The sequence below is a fragment of the Echeneis naucrates genome, chromosome 9 (assembly GCF_900963305.1).
Source record: "Echeneis naucrates chromosome 9, fEcheNa1.1, whole genome shotgun sequence".
In the NCBI taxonomy this organism is placed as follows: Eukaryota; Metazoa; Chordata; class Actinopteri; order Carangiformes; family Echeneidae; genus Echeneis; species Echeneis naucrates.
In genome coordinates, this window is record NC_042519.1 from 7,462,330 (window position 1) to 7,482,348 (window position 20,019).

The window sequence follows — 20,019 nt, forward strand, 5'->3', positions numbered from 1 at the left end:
GTGAATTTTCAGGGATGATGGGGAGGCAGTGGCAGTGGAAACACAATCCTCTGACCTGACTGACTCACAACCACTTTCTCCTCCTCTTGCATCCTTCCCTCCGTCACTGTGTCCCAGCCGTGCTGCGCTGCTGCCCTGCCTGTGGAACAAAGAAGAACACAATAGGAAATGGGAAAACAGCATTATGATTAATCATTTACGATATTTTTGCTGCTTGTGTTAGCAACCTTTTTGAACTTACAGTGGGCTGTTTTGCATTCCTGTCAGGGGATTTTGTTGTATTTTCACTGGTGTATTTTGTATGAAGGGGCTCTGTGTCTGCTGATGCCAGGCTTCCTATTGATAATACAACCTTCAATTAACCCAAATCATGCCAGCAAAACCACATTATGTAACATAAATAATTAACATTTATTCATATTTTACATAGTTCTATCCACCCTACCCTTGCAGCATTATATTGTGTTCTTTCCCCCAGTTTCTCAATGCTGTTGTGAAGGATGGCATTTTCCTGCTCAAGGACTTTTATACGGATGCTATTTGCCTCCAGTTGCTGCTTCATGTCCAGTAGCACATTTCCTGTGCCTGATGACAATATTTAACAATATTTAAGTTTCAGAGTGACTACAGTCACAAAGAACAGGGCAATGGCAAACACGTGACAGGTGAAAGAGTCACACTTAACTTTTTTTAAATATTAACCAAATAGGTGAAGAGAGTGTAGTGTAGTGTGTACATAAATTCAGGTTATGTTGGTCAATGTCTGTTACAGACAAAATTCTCATAATTGCTCACTTTGTGGCTGGGCCTGAGCTTGGGGGCTGAGCTCTGGGAAAGCCACTAATAGCCTTTCTTTCTCCTTGGAAGTTTGCAAATATTGCTTCAGTTCATCCACACTGTTGTTAAGATCACCTATATTTTTTTCTAGTCTCTGCTTCTCTTTTTCAAGCTTTAAACACAAGTCCTGTTGGAGATCAAACATAATTATGAGTTACTACGTTTAAATGTATTAATTAAGCATGTAATTATGGGTAAGTGTTTTGATATTATACCTGGTGGTGAGCAAGCTTACTCTGCAGTTGTTCTTTCTCCTCTGACATCTGTTGCAGCTCATTGTCTAGCTCAATGTGTCTCTCCTCTCTGTCTCCCAATTGCCTCTGCAACTCTTCACATTCTTTGTCGAGAGCATCCACTCTCTCCAACAGGGATTTTTGCTTTGCCTGCATTGACTGGATGCACAACAACAAAAAAAGAGTCACTAAAACCTGCATAAGTTTATCTGGATACCTCAATGTGATTGATTCATGAGTGAGCCTGACAAGGTCCCAAGGTAAAAACAACCAACAATCTACTATTTGTCTTGGCACTGACCTCTTGCTGGCGGTAAGCACTGTGGTATTTGGCATTCTCCTTGTCAAGAAGAACTTGAGTTTCAGAGACCTGACTTTCTAGTTGCTCGATCCTTTGTTGTAGTTTACAACAGGCCTCCTCCTTTAAGTGCAAGGACTCCACTTTTTCCTGCAACGCCGTCTTTTGACAGTCTTTCATGAAATGAAGTTAACATAAACATAGATTTATAAACACATGTCAGCTTATTTATTTGTGTATCTAAACCAAGTCTATTCTTTAATATAAATGTTTTGAGAAGGTTAGCAGGTAAGGTTACTGGTAAATCAAATTTGGCACATCCATACCAAGTGCTTGCAATGTATCTTGCTGCACTGCTACTTTCTCCTTCAGTCTGGAATTACTCTCCTCCAAGGATAAAGTTTCTGTTTTAAAAAATATCAAATAAGTAATATCAGTAGGAATTGCGATGTCAGTGAGTTCCGATCAAATTCATATCTTAGTTTACTCCACTTGTCTTCAGTTGCTGTTGCTCCTCTTGCAGCCTTTGCTCTGTTTCTTTCATGGATCTCTGTGCTTTGTGCAGTGAAAACTCCAGCTGGACGGTGGTTGTCTGGTATTTTTCTGTCTCTTGCTTGAACTCTTTCAGTGTTCTCTCCAGCTTTGACTTTAATCTCGCCTGGTCTGCTTCTGCTGCTGCTAGTCTATCTTTAAGTGGGTCCACAGTCCCACGCACGTCTTGCAAATGTTTTGCCAGTCGGCGCATGTCCCTGAGCTGCTCATTCGCCCATTGGGCAACATCCCCTGCTGTCATGTGTCCCAGATCCAGGGTGTCCTCCATGGCGAGTAAGAGCGGCTGCAGAGATGAGGGCAGACCCTCACTCTGAAACAAGTTGACTAAAGCATACCCTGTTTTTCTCAAAACAGACTGTACTCTATGACAGGCAACGCAGGGAATAAGAGATGATTCAACTGTCTGGCAGCTTACATTGTGACTGTCAGTGTTAGTCTGGCACAGGATGTTGTGGGTAGGACTGGAAGGTACATGATTTTGTGGCAAAAACATAGACGAGCTTGTCAAAGTTTTGGTAGATGAACGATGTCTACAGCTATCAACCCTTGAGTTCATTTGGGGGTAAACAGATGACACTGTCTCTGACTCATCACAGTCAAATGTCTTTGGGTTTTTCTGTTTCCTGATATCTTTGATGGTGTCCTAAAAAGAGGAAGATTGCATGATAAATAATGAGGTCAATCTGTCCACTGTTGACTTTTTAAAATGAACTTTGGTGAAGCTAAATGACTACCTTAATGAGAACTAAATTACTCCAGCAGTTTCTGACTACAAGACCAACTGACAGGCATCCTTTCTGCTGGAGTTGCTCTCTCTTGTGGCTGCTCCTCAGTTGTCCAACATAAGAATTGAAACTTTGCAGCAGAAGCAGCAGTCTTGTTCAGGGAGAGAGGCAGAAATAATACATTAGCGTTATCACTATTGTTTTATCACAAGACGTAAGGCTTCATATTACCTGTCAATCATGAGCTCCAGTAAGACAATATGGGAATGTTGATTGAATGAATCCTCTCCTTCCATAAAGTCATACTGCCCTAGCAGAACTACCATGTCAAGATTACAGGAGAGTTTATCGGGGAACTTCCAGGAGGGAAAGCGGACCGGTCCGGTTCTGGAGAAGACGTCCAGAATGGCACCTTGAAGGTCGACCAGGTCTTTTCGTAGGCTTTCGATACAATCGCGACGACCCAGGAGCTCACTCATGCTGGCTTGACTCTTATTTTGCCCGAAACGAGGATGACTGGGTATAGCTTGTTGTCATTAAATCTCCTTAGTAACCCCCTGTTAAAGCAAACAATACAATTCCCACAAGGCATTGCGGCTTGTTTCCGGAAGTAATTCTCCTCCATTGGGTCAACGACAACGCGACGCGGTAAGTGTTTAACGTTAGCGAATTTTGGCTTTTAGCTTGTGTATACTACGTCTTTAAAATCAGCTGGGGCGTGAGAGTTGTATGTTAATACTTTTACTCCTTTTGCATGGTGTTTGTAACTAACTTCCTGTGTTACAGCTAAACGCAGCCATGCCGCCCGGGCCTGTACAGATAGTCCAACCGGAGTCCAACAACAAGGTAAAGACGACGCTAACGCTATCTAACGTTAGCATTATAGCTAACATACTGTTCAATAGAAAACAATAAGCAGTGCAGTTTGCTGGTAATAACTTCGAAATATCTCTTTAATTGTGACTTTTATGCCACTTAAGGTCTATTTTGAATAGCCACCTCACCACCAAATCATAATAATTTTATCTCGCTGATGTACCGAAACGTACAAGTTAAAGGTGTGGTAGCTTTTGAGATTTACCAACGCTTAAACACAACACGACAGAACAGTAAAGGCGTTTGTTTTCCTTGGGAAAACTACTGAAAAGTGATGTTGGTTAGAAATAAGATGATATATTTTTTTCTCGATGGCTGCCGATGATAATTTACAGAGTTATTTAAAAGCAATAATGATACTCGTCACGACCTTTGCAATAAAGTCAATTTTTCACAGGAGCTAGGCTATCTACTGTAAAAAAAAAAATAAACAGAACAAAACAAAAACATTGCATTTCTTTTCCCAATTTTACTTTTTCTCGTTCATTAAAGTCTGAAGGTGACAAAATTATATTAAGATAAATGTGTAATAATTGGGGTGAGCTGACTTGTGAAATATCGTAGAAATAGTATTTGTTTTATTGGTATTATAACATGATTATTGTAAAGTTATGGATGCAGTCAGTGTTTTTGTATTATGAATGTATTAAAATGTAGACCTACTTTAAGTTCCTTCAAATAAAATGAACATTTTGTCCACAGAATGATGGACCAGCAGAAGAAACCCCAGCCACAAAACCCATCGTTGGTATCATATATCCACCTCCCGAGGTTCGAAACATAGTTGACAAGACAGCCAGCTTTGTGGCCAGGTTGGTTACTACACATAATATAATAATATACTTAAAATATTACACAAACGTATTTATGTCTATGATATGACGAAATTCTCGTTATTTCATAGGAATGGACCTGAGTTTGAAGCTAGAATTCGTCAAAATGAGATCAACAATCCAAAATTTAATTTCCTCAATCCCAACGACCCCTACCATGCTTACTACCGTCATAAGGTCAATGAATTTAAAGAGGGTAAAGCGCAGGAACCATCTGCAGCGGTGCCTAAGGTTATGCAGCAGGCCATGCAGCAGTCCCAGCAGCTTCCTCAGAAGGTAAGACTTTTAGTCTTTCGTTTCTCTCATTTTCTTATGGCGAATAACTGGTCACATTTGATCATCACAACTGACATGGTCTGTTTGCCGATAGGTGCAGTCACAGGTGATCCAGGAAACTGTGGTCCCCAAAGAACCACCTCCTGAGTTTGAGTTCATTGCAGATCCTCCTTCCATCTCAGCATTTGACCTGGATGTTGTCAAACTCACTGCCCAGTTTGTTGCTCGTAATGGCCGCCAGTTTCTCACACAGCTCATGCAAAAAGAACAGAGGAACTACCAGTTTGACTTTCTGCGGCCACAGCACAGCCTTTTCAACTACTTTACCAAACTGGTTGAGCAGTACACTAAGGTGACCTGAAAAATTGTGCCTTCCTGCTATTGTTGTTACTCTTTGTTTGTGTGTTGGTGCTAAGCTATCTAAACTTGTTTGTCAAACTTTAGATTCTGATCCCTCCCAAAGGCTTATTAAACAAGCTGAAGAGAGAGGCTGAGAATCCAAGAGAGGTTATGGACCAGGTAAACATTGATTGTGACTGTTTCTTACTGTAAGTGCTTAATTAAATAATGCCTATATTAATCAGCTATCCTACTGGCCAATCATTAGGTGAGGTACCGAGTTGAGTGGGCCAAGTTCCAGGAGCGTGAGAGAAAGAAGGAGGAGGAGGAGAGAGAGAAAGAACGAGTGGCATATGCCCAAATTGACTGGCATGATTTTGTAGTGGTCGAGACAGTGGATTTCCAGCCCAATGAGCAAGGTATTATAAACACAATTATTCTAAATTCAAAATGTGAAAGCCCCTAAATTGAGATGGAATAATTTACTGCCATCACTTGTTCCCCAGGTCATTTCCCACCACCCACAACCCCAGAGGAGCTTGGCGCTCGCATCCTCATCCAAGAGCGCTACGAGAAGTATGGAGAGAGTGAGGAGGTGGAGATGGAGGTAGAGAGTGAGGATGAAGAGGATGAACGGGAGAATCGGGGTGAAGGCCATCCTTCACAACCTGATCAAGATACTCAAGTGCAGGATATGGATGAGGTTAGAGCTGTAACAATTAAGTAATTCATTGGTTTGCCGCTACGACTCTCAATCTATTGCGCAAGTGTAGTTTGCAAGATTTGTGTACTTTAGGTCATAGCAATAATTATTTTTATTTCTATTTAAACCAACCTTTTAGCTGGCGCTGCTGGAAAAGGAATAAGAAAATGACACTAATAATAATAATAATGGCAAAGCATACCAAACTTTCCTTCCTGCTTTCTTAGGGATCTGATGATGACGATGATAGCATGAAGGCCCCTCTGCCACCAGACAACCCAATGCCACCACCACTGCCCCCGACTCCAGACCAGGTTATTATTCGCAAAGACTACGACCCCAAAGGTAACCCATTCTTCCTTCCTTCCTTCCATAGCAAGCAGTTATGTGTGTGTATGTGTGTGTGTGCTGACTGAATACCATTATTTCCTCAGCTTCCAAGCCTCAGCCCTCCATTGCCACTCCAGATGAGTATCTCATTTCACCAATTACTGGGGAAAAGATCCCAGCTAGTAAGATGCAAGAGCACATGCGTATTGGACTGCTGGATCCCCGTTGGCTGGAGCAAAGAGATCGCATTATCAAAGAGAGGCAGACAGAGGATGAGGTCTATGCCCCGGGATTGGATATCGAGACTAGCTTGAAACAGCTGGCTGAAAGGCGTACTGATATCTTTGGTGTGGAAGAGACAGCCATTGGTAAGAAGATTGGTGAAGAAGAAATTCAAAAGCCAGAGGAGAAGGTGAGACCAGTTATGAGTATATATACGCAGTACACAACCTCTGAGATGAAAGAAGAAGAGTCAGTAAGGTCTTATTTGGTGTTTGGTGTTTCATTGTCCTTAACATTTGTATTCTGCCACACCCACCAGGTTACCTGGGATGGCCACTCTGGTAGCATGGCTCGTACACAGCAGGCTGCACAGGCTAACATCACCCTGCAGGAGCAGATCGAAGCTATCCACAAGGCTAAAGGACTGGTGGGAGAAGATGATACTAAGGAGAAAATTGGGCCAAGTAAACCCAATGAAATTCATCACCAACCTCCTATCCCCCCCTCTGCAGCCAGTTTGCCCAAACCCAACCCTCCTGTCACTGCAGTGCCTCGTCCTCCCTCTTCTGTGAGTTACTATGATTAAAATAATAGTTTAACCAGAATTGAATTTTGTCTGTATATACTCATGATTAATAAATGGGCTTGTGAAACAGGTGGCACCTCCAGTGCGCACCACTCTCCTGTCTGCTGTTCCTGTAATTCCAAGACCACCCGTGACTCCCGTGGTGCGTCTTGCGCCAGGACAAGTTATAACACCAATGCCTCCCATGATTCCTGCTCCTCGTATCAATGTGGTCCCCATGCCACCATCAGCACCACACATCATGGCCCCAAGACCACCCCCCATGGTTGTACCAGCTGGTAAGAGATCCTGTCACTGACTTTCATAGCAAATATGACGTGTTTAATGTTTTGTGTTAGTATGTTTTATATTGTGCCAATTTGGTATCATTTTATAATTTTAATTTCAAACAACTGTCTTGCTCTAGCTTTTGTCCCAGCTCCTCCAGTACCACAACCACCAAGCTCTGCTCCTGCACCACCTTCTCATCCACCTCATGAGGATGAACCAGTCACCAAGAAGATGAAGACGGAGGATAACCTTATTCCAGAGGAGGAGTTCCTTCGTAGAAATAAGGTGTTGTGTGATGCCTTGTTTTTTTTTTTTTTTTTTTTTTTTTTCAGGGGGGTTAATGGCAAACTCTACAGTCTGTATACAGGCAGAGTGCAGGTTCAAAGTTTCCATTCTAATCACATTAGCAAGTTAATTATTTGTTTATTTGAGAAACAGTTATTATCACACGATTGAGGTGGACCTTTGTGTATGTGATGGCTACAAAAAGAATATTCTTATCTCGTTGCTACACCAACTTCTAGTAATATATGCAGCTAGTTCACTGTCTGTAATAACATAGTTTATTCTACTGTCTGACTGAAAGTTGAACCCTATGTACTCAATTTTTTTCTATCCAGGGTCCTGTGGCAGTTAAAGTGCAGGTCCTCAACATGCAGGACAAGACTGAATGGAAGCTGAATGGCCAAGTGCTGAATTTCACTGTCCCACTCACAGACCAGGTATGCAAATGTTGGCTTGTTTTTCTTTGTTGAGCGTTTTGTGTGTTGGAACACAAACTGGATTCTCATTGATGTACAAATGCAATGTTTTCACAGGTGTCTGTTATTAAAGTCAAAATCCATGAAGCAACCGGCATGCCTGCGGGTAAACAGAAGTTACAGTATGAGGTAAACTTTCTTTGTATGCTTAACATCAATTGTCTCATTTGTATGCAAATGAACAAGTGGTTTAATAAATATTGTATTTTTCCCCTTTTTAGGGCATTTTCATCAAGGATTCCAACTCTCTGGCTTATTACAACATGAGCAATGGGTCAATCATTCACTTGGCACTGAAGGAAAGAGGTGGAAGAAAGAAGTGAGCCATGCAACAAGAACAGATTTTTTTCCTCTTGTGGCTGCTTTGTCCCTCTGCTCTGTCATGTCATTTTAGTTTAATGGTCATTATCAGAATTTTATGTTGAATTTTCCATACTATCTTGTGACATTTTTAAGAGCATGATGATTTTGAATGTTATTTGTCACAAAAAATTATTTTTAAAAAGATAATTATACATTGCCTGGCAGGCATTGCATCAAGTCTTCATGGTGATATCTGGTAATTGTAATGTTGACCAATTTAAATAAAGGAATCAAACATCTATATCTTCTTTTGTTGTTTTGTGATAACGCGTCAGATTGGACACATATGGTTTATATTGGACATTTTCCCCTCAGATTTAGAGGGTCACTTCCCGCCGTTGCCGCTAGAGGAATCCGTGACATGAGGACGCAGAAACCAGCCCAGGACGACAGGCTGTGTCTCCTGCCCCGCACAGCCCCGCAGACCCGGGATGACAGGACAGCGAGCCAGGCCAGCGTTAGACCGAGGGCGTGACACGCCAGCCTGCTAACCAGCTAACGCAGTTAGTTGTCGGACAAATATGAAAACCGAGCTTCCATCGCGGCGGTAGTTTTACGACGGTGGGGTCAATCCAGAAAGACTTCGGAACTTCAGGCTAACTAAGTTAGCAGCCTCTCCTCTGCCAGCTAATGTTAAATCTGATAAAGCAAGTTGGCGAAGCTTGCTAACGCACAACGTTATTTGATGTGGCCTGGCAGTTGCAACACAAGATTAGACAACTTTTTCCGACAAAAAACAAAACTGCAGTTGTAAAGTTGAAGTCACGTCGAGAAATCATGGCGCCGACGCTGTTTGGATCGACCACATATGAAGAGGAGCAGTTTTGACTTTGGGCTGTCAACAAGCTCGCTGACGTTAGCTCTCCGGGCTAGCCCGCTAGCTCTCTTGCTAACATGGCCAGAATCGAAAACGGCCGTCAATCAGCGGACACACGGAGCATACGGACCATCAGCAGCTCCCACATAGACGATGAAAGCTCTTTGGGATCCGACTCGGAGATCAACGGCTTCACCAGCGACAGACAGACCGATAAATATGGATTCATCGGCGGAGCACAGCAGTACTCCGAGGAGTCGTAAGTGTGTTTCAGCTCTTACAGGGATCACTTCTGCTTGACTCGGCTCACTAAAATACGGGCAGCAACATTTGAATCCCCCTGCAACCAAGGTGGAGAGCCTGGTCGGCATGTAGCAATTTGTCTGGTTATGTTGACATTTCACAAGTTGTGTTATTGTTGTTGTCTGGCTGTCTGTCTCCGGACCAGCTGCGTGGCACAGTGTGTGTTTGTGTGCCCTCCACTTGCTTCACATGGCAAAATACAGAAGCATTAACAACAGTATTAACCTTGTACAAATATTCATACAGTAATGTGTAGAAAGCTGGAAAGGCTGTTTATCCTGTGGGGTTTGCATTTGAATGGATTTATTCATTGCCATTGAGCCTGTCTGCATTGATTTTTTTTTTTTTTTTTTTTTTCAAAGAAGGGCTTTCTCTCTTTCTTTATTTCTTCATGCCTTTCTTTTCTTTTTCCTTTTTACTGGGGGCCTGAATCCCACATTACAGTACTAAAGTAGTGGTAGGAGCAAGAGAAAGTTGTGCCAAGCACTGGCCGTTTGGAAGCTTCCTGTTTTCTGAAGTTTTGGCAAACTTGGAGCCACAGCCCGGGCGCCCCGTTCCTTGAGGGCCTCTTTTGGCTCAGTTTTATATGTAGTTACAAACTCAGGATTAAATTTAAAGGATTTGGCAATGAGAATAGCTCATCATTGTTTCAAAAGTGTCCGGTAGCTGAAGCTGGGGATATAACATATTGTAATACTGATCCGCAACATTCTCAGCCCACAACCTTTTTTTCCTAAGTTTAAAGGGCTGTCCAATTGAAATTGAAAAACACTCTTTGAAGGCAGCTGAACCCTACAATTACAGACCTGTGCTGGTGAGATAATTGTATAGTTTAGTAAAGCATCAAACCTCATTCATAATGTAACGTAGACTTGCCTACATTTTCTTCTTTTGCTTCTTTCCTTGCCTGAAAATCCTTTGCACATAAATTACATCATGAGGCAGACAAATCCTGACTATAGCACTTTGGGGTTAAACGGGCTCTACCATTAAAAGGATTACATCTGATTTTATACCTTTTTATAGTCTCTTCAAAATAAGACTAGCGGTTGTTGTTTTTGACGACTCCAAACTTCACTGGTTTTATATGGCCACACACAGATCTTGATGAGTTACTGCTGTGAAGTCTTTATTTTGTTACACCCTCGCAACAAACATGAGCCTGCTGCTTACAACCGGCTTTGTTTGTTTATCCAATTGTGAGGGTTATTTACAACAGAGCTTATTGAACAATATGCTGCACATATCCTTTTCCTCTGAAATTAATCGAATTAGGTTTGATATTCATTTAAAGTGCAAACCATGAAATCTGTCTTTCCCATTTTTCTTTTGTCTCTTGTGTCTCCAGAGCTCAGGATGTGCCTCCAGAGGTGCTTAGGCAAAGGGAGGTGAAATGGTTGGACATGCTCAACCACTGGGACAAGTGGATGATCAAGAGGTTCGATAAGGTCAGCCCCAAATGATTTTGAGTCACTTGTTTTGCTTGGCCAGATCAAAACATATTTATCTAAAATGTATAAAGTTAGTATCAGAGCTTTACCACCTTTGTTTACAGACCCATTGTTCAAGTATTTGATTGCACAGGAGCAAGACTAGTCTGCAAATTCACTTGTCCAGCTGGTTCTTTGCGAAAGCTCTGTGCAATTAAGCACTGAGCTGCTACCCCACCTGATTTCCGCGAGTCAGCAAGTGGGGCATTGCACAACACCATTCCTTTATCGCCCCACGCACTGTGGGACAAATTCATATTCTCAAATTTAGGGTGGGGCTCTCCTGACTTCCTATAATGAGACAATTTAAATAAATGTGCTCTGAATGTGAACTATAGCTTTACTCAAGTGTAAGTTGGCTCAGAATGAAAAGCAGTGTATCAAGCAGAAGCTGATTTTCACTTGCCTGTCCTGCCGGAAGGCTCAAAGGGTCATTCAGTGAACGCCGAGGTTCCTAACCCCTTCTGTGCTCTTTTGTATTTGAAAACTCTCATTGGGGAAGTATGCCAGCTTCAGATCAGAGAAAGTAAACAAAAGTCACCAGAAATGAGATTGCAAGTCAAGCTAACATCAGTATGATATACTATTTTTTTTATTTTTTATTTCAGTAGGGACTTGTCACCATGTGGGACGCAACTGAGTGGCATTTCTCTCTGAACACATCACAAGTCGTACTCAATGTTTTTTTTTTTTTGAATCAAATGATGATTGGTTGTGTATCCCTGTAGATTAAAGCTGCACACAGTAGGACTGAGCATGCATATCTGTGTATACTGTTTACATAAATTATGTAGTATTTAGGTATCTTTGGCATAAAGTGTCTCCTCATGTGTGGATACATAACTTAGCTTATTTTGAAGGAATTCTGAAAGCTAGGGTGTGTTATTTGCTGCTGTGAGTAATTCTTTGGCCAAGAGCAAGTGTACATCACAAATTTGTAACAATTTGTACAGTCAAGATCTTTGCAATATTATGTGGTTAATATCTGAACTTAATGTAGATTTTCACTCGGTCATTTCACAGTTTAACTTTTCACTCGTCATCATTTCCATCAATTGCTTAAAGTGTTCTGCCTTTGTTAAATTAAAGTGAATATACGATAAGAGTATAAGCTTTATCACAATGAGAGTTAATCCAACTATGAGACTGCAAGGATGCAAGTATTTTTTTATAATTTACACCCACTTTGTAATGTCAGAAGGCTCATTGGTGAGAGGAAAGCAATAGTGAGTGTTTAACAGATAGCTATATTTTGCATGAATTCAGGACGAGGAACTGATACCTTGTATCAGGTATCAGGTCTGTTTTACATATTCTTGGCTTGTGGCAAACCTTTGTCATGCCTGATTCCCTTGATATCTTCCTATATTTGATGAATGCCTGTCCCTCTGTGGCTCAGGTGAGGCTGCGGTGTCAGAAAGGAATCCCTCCTGCCCTCCGAGGCCGTGCGTGGCTCTATCTGTCAGGGGGGAAGGTGAAGAGAGAGCAGAACCAAGGAAAGTTTCAGGTGAGAGAGTTTACTTCTTCTTTCACTTCCTGATTACAGATCTCTGTCTGGGTAAATTTGCCATAATTTCATTTTTAAATGGAAGTTGACACTGGAACTATGGGCGTGCACCAGAGTTACTTCTCCTGTTCAGAACACCAAAGTTTTGAATGCAGGGTTGGAGCAGTTTCACATCTAGATCAGTCATTTTAAAATTGGAAATGTCTTGCTATTTAATGTACTACTTTAAATAAACATTTTCAGGATAATCAAAACAAAATCTTTGAAATGGCAAGTATTTTGTGATCACAAGATCTCATTGAATGACAATCTTCTAAATTACATTTTAATGTAGTTTAGTTTTGAAAGACCACAAAACTCTGTGCAATAGAGAGATCTTATGTCTCCTCCATGTGTTTTGCCAGGAACTGGATAGCCAACCAGGGGACCCCAAATGGCTTGATGTGATTGAGAAAGATCTCCACCGACAGTTTCCTTTCCATGAGATGTTTGTGTCACGAGGGGGCCATGGGTAAGTTGTGTGATGTGATATGACTTTTCAGACAGGACCCGTATGGCACTGAATTTCTCTTTTACACTTCTGTGCATCTGTATCTTGTTTCTTTACAGGCAGCAGGACCTGTTTCGTGTTCTTAAAGCCTACACTCTTTACAGACCAGAGGAGGGATACTGCCAAGCTCAGGCTCCCATAGCTGCTGTGTTGCTCATGCACATGCCGGCTGAGGTACTGTGTACTTTCCCTCCACCACAGACATTTAAACTGTCTCCTTTGGTGTAAATGTGCTGTCACCACCTCCAGAGACAGCTGTCTCTGGAGTTATGGGTTCTCTGTGTCAGCGTTAAAAGACTGACTTGTGTGGGTTTGTTACTCATTTAGACTTTAAAGTAGGAACGATGAGCTCCTACTGTTTTATAGAGCCCAATTTTAATTTGTGACCTTATACAAGTCTATTTTGAAGTTCAATAGCAGAGACTGTTCAGATGGTCATGGAGCTGCTCAACAGCATTATAAAACTTAGAATAGTATCAAATTAACTCTTACGAACTCATTTGATGAGATCACTAACTATGCACTTAATGCTGAGTCAGAATTTTGGTTTAATGTGACCTCCCTGTGAATACTGAGGAATGTCCTGTAAATGAACAGTTAGTTTGCTGACATCATCTATGTTTATTTCCACAGGATGCCTTCTGGGGGCTAGTCCAAATTTGTGAGAAGTATCTTCCTGGCTACTACAGTCCTGGCCTGGTGAGACATGTGCCACCACACATGATGAGAGTGGCAGTTTTTGCTAATGCAGTGAGCTTAAGATGCTGCTGTTGCAAAAGCTGTAATGCAGATGAACTACCTGGGCTCTTGTGTAATTAAAGTGCAATTTTACTTTTGCTGACAGGAATTCTGTGGTTAGTTATCAGACCACAATTTAACATTGGGTGATTTACCCTAACCCAAAAACATGATTAAACTATCTTGTGTAGTTAAATTTGCCTTGTGGTTATTGGTCAGCATTATATATTTTTTTTATATTGCCATATATAATTCTTTTTAAGTGGTGTGTTTGCATATGCACATGTGGTCATGAAGGGTGGGAAACTGTCTATACTTGGAGTAACATTATGCATTTGGACTTGATTTTTTTTTTTTTGAGAGATGAAAATCCTCATGCATATCAAATTTCTTCCCTGGCAACACAGAGCACAATAGCTTTTGTTTCCTCTTTTAATGTTATCCTACCTGTGTCTCTTTCAGGAAGCTATACAGTTAGATGGAGAGATCCTGTTCGCTCTGCTGCGACGTGTCTCCCCACTAGCTTTCCGCCATCTGGAGAAACACAAGATTGACCCCATCCTCTACATGACTGAATGGTTTATGTGTGCCTTCTCCAGAACGCTGCCTTGGGCTTCTGTGCTGCGTGTCTGGGACATGTTCCTCTGTGACGGTAAACAGTGGCTTATATCGCTAGTATCAGGTGTTGTATTTGTCGCCAAGCATTTGTAACTCTTAACAACTGAAACGCCTCACTCAGGAGTGAAGATAATCTTCCGTGTGGGTTTGGTGCTACTTAAGTGCATGCTGGGGACCCGGGAGAAACTGAAGGCCTGCCAGGGCCAGTATGAGACCATGGAGCTTCTCAGGGCCATAGAGCCTCGATACATGCAGGAGGGCTACCTTGTCCGAGAGGTAAGAGCAGAGGGGCAGCCACATTGGTCGAGTCTGTCACATCCATGCCGGTTTTTCAAACCTGACTCATTACTTGTGTGTGGATTAAATGTTTATTTATGCAGAGTGGTGTTTATGGTTATTCAAGTTTCCTAAATTGGACTCAATCTGAAAGTATGGATCATTCACTTTGGGTTATTTTTTTTTTATTCTGATTTTACAAAAATATTTGATCATAATCACTGAAATCCTCCACTATAAACCTCTTTAGTCAGAGCTATGACCTATGCATGACACAGAAAATACGGTGTTTTGAGCTTATTTGCATGGAAACAGTAGTACATGCAAATACAAAGTGCAAATATTTGTAACATTGCAGATGAATGGCTGCAATATTCAAAAGAAGTCATAGGAAGCTGCCATTGTCCTTGAACGATGTGGAGGGTTGTGTCACTCACTGTCGATTATAGAGTTGACAGAGAACAATAAGTGTTCATCAGTATAACCAAGGGAACAGCGGAGAGTCTGAGACAGTGAATTAGAGAATGCTGGCTGGCCACTCTCTGGTTTCTGAGTGAGTCCTCTGTGAGTATGTCCTTGTTAACAATGCCCCCTCTTATACACAAGGCTGCCTTGACTGTGAGTGACTGAGCATCCACACCAGCTCCAAGACCTTTTGGCATTTACTGACAGTTCACATATTTAATACAATGGACAAATGTGGAAGGACCATATTTTCCAGCAAAAGCTGATCATGTTGCTTCACATTTCTGTGATGTATGATCTGTGTGACTTCAGCTGTGACCTGGTGATGTGTTTCTTCCTGTTGCAGATCCTAGAGGTGCCAGTGACTGCACGAGATGTAGAAAGAGAGCATCACACCCAGCTGAAGCGCTGGAAGAAGAACCGTGGAGAGCTCAACTTTAAACCGCCTCCGAGGATGCACGGCGCACGGCTCATCATGATGGCCGAGCCGCCAAGGCGCCAGGACCTGCAGCAGAACCCAACCATTGTCCTGGAGGTGCCACAGCCTGCCGTGCAGCTGAAAAAAGGCAAAGATGAGAGGAAGAGCAAGAAGAAGAAGAGCGTGAAGAAATCGCAGTCTATTGCAGCGATCCCTAACCCTTACCCTCTTCCAAACGACCTTCCTCCTCCTCCTCCTCCGCCCTCAGAGCCACCCGCCCCACCTCCAGTCAGGGCCGAGACCCCAGAGACTCTGCCACAGACTGACACAACCTCACCTCATCAGCAGCAAGCACCTCCTACAGACCTTCCCCCTGCCAAAGAATCTCCTCTTCAGCGGTCCACACAAAGCCTTAGCAGCACAGAGCAGGACACGTATCTGTAGCTCCACAGTGAGTGCATGCATGTATGTGTGGATGAAGCACCAGCACCCTTCAGCCAGCTTCCAGCTGACTTTGCCAAGATCTCAGACTGGCCAGCATCACTATTATTCTACTGTTGGACTGTTTTTTTTTTTTTTTATCCATTTATTCATATTAGACACAAGTTTGCCTATGATATTATTGCTATACGCTAAAGCACATTGCTGGGTGTATAACAGTTTTAATGCTTGCACATCTCTCCACATGAGGCCAATGATACCTCTGCTTAATGCTTGATGCTTTCATTCAGACTCTAATATTCTGTTTACTAGGGAGAGACGTTACTGCTGTTTTGGGAGCAAAGTCATTTTTTAAAGGCATAAAGAACAGCGAGGTGCCACTGCTTCTCACTTTTTCTATAAATTTCCATTCAAATTCAGCACTATTGAGTTCACCTGTGATACTGCTGATACTGACTCCTGCACCTCTAGTCTTCATTTGGGGCCTTTTGCACTAGAGGGCAGCCTTGCAGAGGCTCCAGCCATAATTCCTGTTACATTACTTGGCAGTGAAGCCAATCACTGATGGGAGTCTTAAAATGATTCACTCAGTTTGGGAGGTATTTTTCTGAGATTGATGATGCTTTTTCCTCCACTGGGGAAACTTGTGCACTTTTCTCTTGTTACATTTGACCTGAAAATAATCTTCCTAAACCAGTAAAATGGAGTCACACCACATTGTGTTGATGTGATGCTTTCTTCTACCAACATTATTTATTTCAAGAGCTGTTTAAACACAAAATTTTATGTTTGTGTGTGTCCTGCACATGTACAAATGCTCACAGTTCTAGGATTAACTGATGTAGGTAAACTGTGTGTAAACTATAATACTCACTGTGCCAGGCACTTCCAGCCACTTTAGCAAAGCAGTAATTCATGTTACTTGGGCAGCAGAGAGGAGAAAGACTGGACATTCCTCACTGTATGACACATTCCTGCCTTGTTAAAAGCTAATCAGTCTGAAAGCTGTGTCTTGCCAAATCCAAATCTGTGTAATCTATGTACAGTTTTTGTCTATGTGTTTCTTGTCACAAAAAGAACAGTGAGTGATTACTAATGGTGCTGACCTTTCACTTGGCAGAGCTCAAGAATCCAGTTGGGCGCCAAACAGATCTTCCTGTGTAGTATGTTGGGTCATTAAAAATATAAATATATCTTTTGCTAGACTTTCCAAAGAAAATCAAAACTTTGTTGTTTTGAGATGATTTTCGACCACTACCTGTGACTTGGCTCATTGTGTTGTTACAAGATGAGGGATCGTGAGATTTCAAGATGTATTGGGATATTTGTAGCATTTCTCTCTAAGAACCTACAGAAATTCTTTGGGAAATAAAGAGACAAGTGAAGGTGTTGAGGCTTTTTTTTTTCCTCCAAAACATGTTTGGCAATCTTTTCTTTTTTGAGTGTCCAACTTGGTTTTTTAACTTTCATCACAAAGTTAAACGATAAAGGGAGTTTTGACAAGCATATGCACACATGTGGGATGTGTTAGTGTGTATCAATGATAAGAAAATATGTGCTTAAGCAAAAGCATCTATAGCTCAGTTATTAAAAAACTGAAAACAAAACAATGGGTTTAAAGAATATTGTCAAGCATTCACTCGCCTATATGCAATAGTTTATTTTAGTTGCTTGTATTACACGTCACATTCCGCTGATATTTTAATTTAATGCAGTTTGTGTAGATATGACATGTACAATAACAATTTGTTTTCTCATAAAATTTTATTTTGCAATGTATAATGCCATATTTTATTTAGCAGTTTCAGAAACTGCATGTCATTTACAGTCTCAGACAGTTTTATTTAGACCAACATTTGTAACACTAGAAGAGAAGACTTGCTCATCTGAAATTTGGGGGTAATATGTGTCACTGTTCTCAAGAAGTTTTTTTTTGTTTTGTTTTGTTTTTTTTTGCCATTATCAGTAGGAGGATGTATGAGATCTCTGACAGTCAATGGGAAATATGGATCATTATGAGTTAAAATTTTACAAATAAAATTTTGTTTAAATCAAACTTACATCAATGCTTGAGCACTTCTTTATCACCAAAAGTTCACTACAGTCCTGGAGTTTAAAATGAGCAAAAGCAATTGATAAGTTTGCATGTTTGTGTGTAGTCTGTCCTATTCTCCAGCAGATGGGGTGGCAGAGTCGTCACCTTGAAGCGGTGGCTCCCATGTTGGGGGCCAGAAAGTAGGGCCAACCCAAAGATGGGACATTTTTAATATTGGTCCACTATATAAAGCATGGCAGTCACATAATGTTATATATAATAATAACTTTACTGTAAATAACCTTTTTTGTACCTTTGTAAAAGTGTTATTATATAGTTGTGTGTGTCTTTGTGTTACTGTGTGAAGTGTCATTATTATAATAATTATAGAATCTACTGTAAGTGTACAGTGTAATGATATTGTACACTTACTGCTCAACAATAAGTGTGCAGCACAGTAGAAAATAATTTCAAGCTGTTTTTATCCAAGTGGAATTAAAGGACTTTAGCGTGATTTTAAAAGTTAAATGATACACTGAAGATTAATTCACTATAACTGAATTGAAATTTAGAAACTTCCAGCGATCCCTCTTCTTTTCCTCCCAGTCATCTCAGACTCCATGGTACAAAATCTTATCAAATTCATGGTCTGGTGTCTGTCTGAGCGTCCTGAAAATGCAAAGAAGATGGTGAAACTGTAGGAGTGTATCTATTCATGACACAACTATTTGACCTTTTTCCTCTGAGGCTTTCTCTTCAGTTTGAACAGCTCTCCCCTCCCCAAAGAAATCATCCCTGCTCCCACTCCTCATTTAAACTAATGACAGGTTACTATTCTTTTCTTAATTCAATGTCTGACCTACCAAATACCCTGAAGTGTGGGATATTTGAAGTTTGCCCCAGGCTTTAAAGAGTTTGTTGTAAATTGCTACCTCGGTGACCTCGGTGAGCCTGCCAACTGATTTTTAATTGTCCAGCAAGGCGTGAGCTGCAGCTGTTGACCTCTGGCTACCAGAGGCTCAGCTTACCGACTGAAAGAAAAGGGAACATGTTACAAGTAATGTGGGAATCCTCACAGTCTTTAAAATGACTGTTAGATTCATTTTATACTGTCAGGAGAACCGTAGATAAGCTGGATATCATAGCTCCCTTGGAAGCGTGTACCTGTCAATAACTATCTTACTTCTCCATTATGTCATTCTGCCAAGGCCATTATGGACCATTATGGGGTGTGTTGACGTTTGCCCACATGAGGCAAAGCAACAGTTAATGGTCTAGGTCCCTGAGGAATTCATGCACCGTCACGCTTTCCCTCTTTGCATCAGACACCTGGCCCTCTTTCAGTGCCACCGTGCCATTTACATCTCAAAGGGGGACGAGCAAGAAGGCTCTCTCTGTGCTCCCTTCCTTACTCCAGAAATGATCTGATTTATCCCTTCATCAACGGAAATATATGCCTTCAGAGAGCCATCCCGCCTCTTCTCATCCCCAGCTAATCGAGACTGGAGAGAGAGCAGTAAAAAGAAAGACTTGTGATCCTCCGTGTGATCCCAGACCCAACGGACTCCTGTCACAGTGCTTGATTCATGTGATGCGGGTGACTTTCTTTCTCCTCCCGAGCCCAATGTGTTCTGGCACAGGGAGGAGGGGTGGCATAATGCAAAGCAAAGGCGCCTGTGTTCCTGAAGTATCCAATTCCCACGTTTGATGGAGCATGACAGGTTGGCTCAGGTCAAATTAAAAGGCCACAGTAACAAATATAAGGGCAAACATTGTGATCATCCCTGCAGGTGAACTTTTCTTGGCAGTCGGGCATAAAAAAAGTAATTTATTGCACTGAGGAAAATTATTTTCCTCGGTGGGGGTCGGGGGGGGGAATCCCTGTGAGAGGGCCAAGTTAGATAATTGAATCATCCCCATGTTTCTCTTTCTGTTTGGCACTCTTAGGAGCTCTTATGTTCATCTGCCAAAGGGAAAGCCCTCTCTTTTATTTTCCTCTTGTTGCATGATGGATGTCCTTGTTCTTTTCCACATCCAAACTAAATCACATACTGTATGACAGTTTTTTATTTCTACAGTGTAGTATTACATTATGTCATGAATACTAACAGTCTGCTGCCTGTTCTCTGGTCTTCCAGGTTTCGTCTTGGACGGAGA

At 41.6% G+C, this 20,019-nt stretch overlaps 3 protein-coding genes across 3 annotated transcripts; 2 read left to right on the top strand and 1 right to left on the bottom strand.

Moving 5' to 3' along the window:
• Positions 1 to 2,872: 2,872 nt before the first annotated feature.
• ccdc157 (coiled-coil domain containing 157) lies at positions 2,873 to 3,124 on the bottom strand. Its single transcript, XM_029511473.1, has one exon. It carries the CDS (start codon positions 3,122 to 3,124, stop codon positions 2,873 to 2,875), a length of 252 nt encoding a protein of 83 aa, XP_029367333.1.
• A 137-nt stretch (positions 3,125 to 3,261) lies between these two features.
• On the top strand, positions 3,262 to 8,445 carry sf3a1 (splicing factor 3a, subunit 1). Its single transcript, XM_029510905.1, has 16 exons — positions 3,262 to 3,293; positions 3,432 to 3,491; positions 4,224 to 4,333; positions 4,426 to 4,630; positions 4,725 to 4,982; positions 5,075 to 5,149; positions 5,238 to 5,388; positions 5,476 to 5,672; positions 5,900 to 6,017; positions 6,107 to 6,414; positions 6,544 to 6,792; positions 6,881 to 7,088; positions 7,217 to 7,365; positions 7,701 to 7,802; positions 7,899 to 7,970; positions 8,063 to 8,445. The coding sequence occupies exons 2-16, from the start codon at positions 3,444 to 3,446 to the stop codon at positions 8,162 to 8,164; spliced, it is 2,352 nt and encodes a 783-aa protein (XP_029366765.1). The 5' UTR covers positions 3,262 to 3,293; positions 3,432 to 3,443; the 3' UTR covers positions 8,165 to 8,445.
• A 653-nt stretch (positions 8,446 to 9,098) lies between these two features.
• On the top strand, positions 9,099 to 15,830 carry LOC115049367 (TBC1 domain family member 10A-like). Its single transcript, XM_029511508.1, has 9 exons — positions 9,099 to 9,280; positions 10,673 to 10,772; positions 12,214 to 12,321; positions 12,726 to 12,832; positions 12,931 to 13,045; positions 13,505 to 13,570; positions 14,072 to 14,261; positions 14,349 to 14,503; positions 15,315 to 15,830. Exons 1-9 carry the CDS (start codon positions 9,099 to 9,101, stop codon positions 15,828 to 15,830), a joined length of 1,539 nt encoding a protein of 512 aa, XP_029367368.1.
• The last annotated feature ends 4,189 nt before the right edge of the window (positions 15,831 to 20,019 follow it).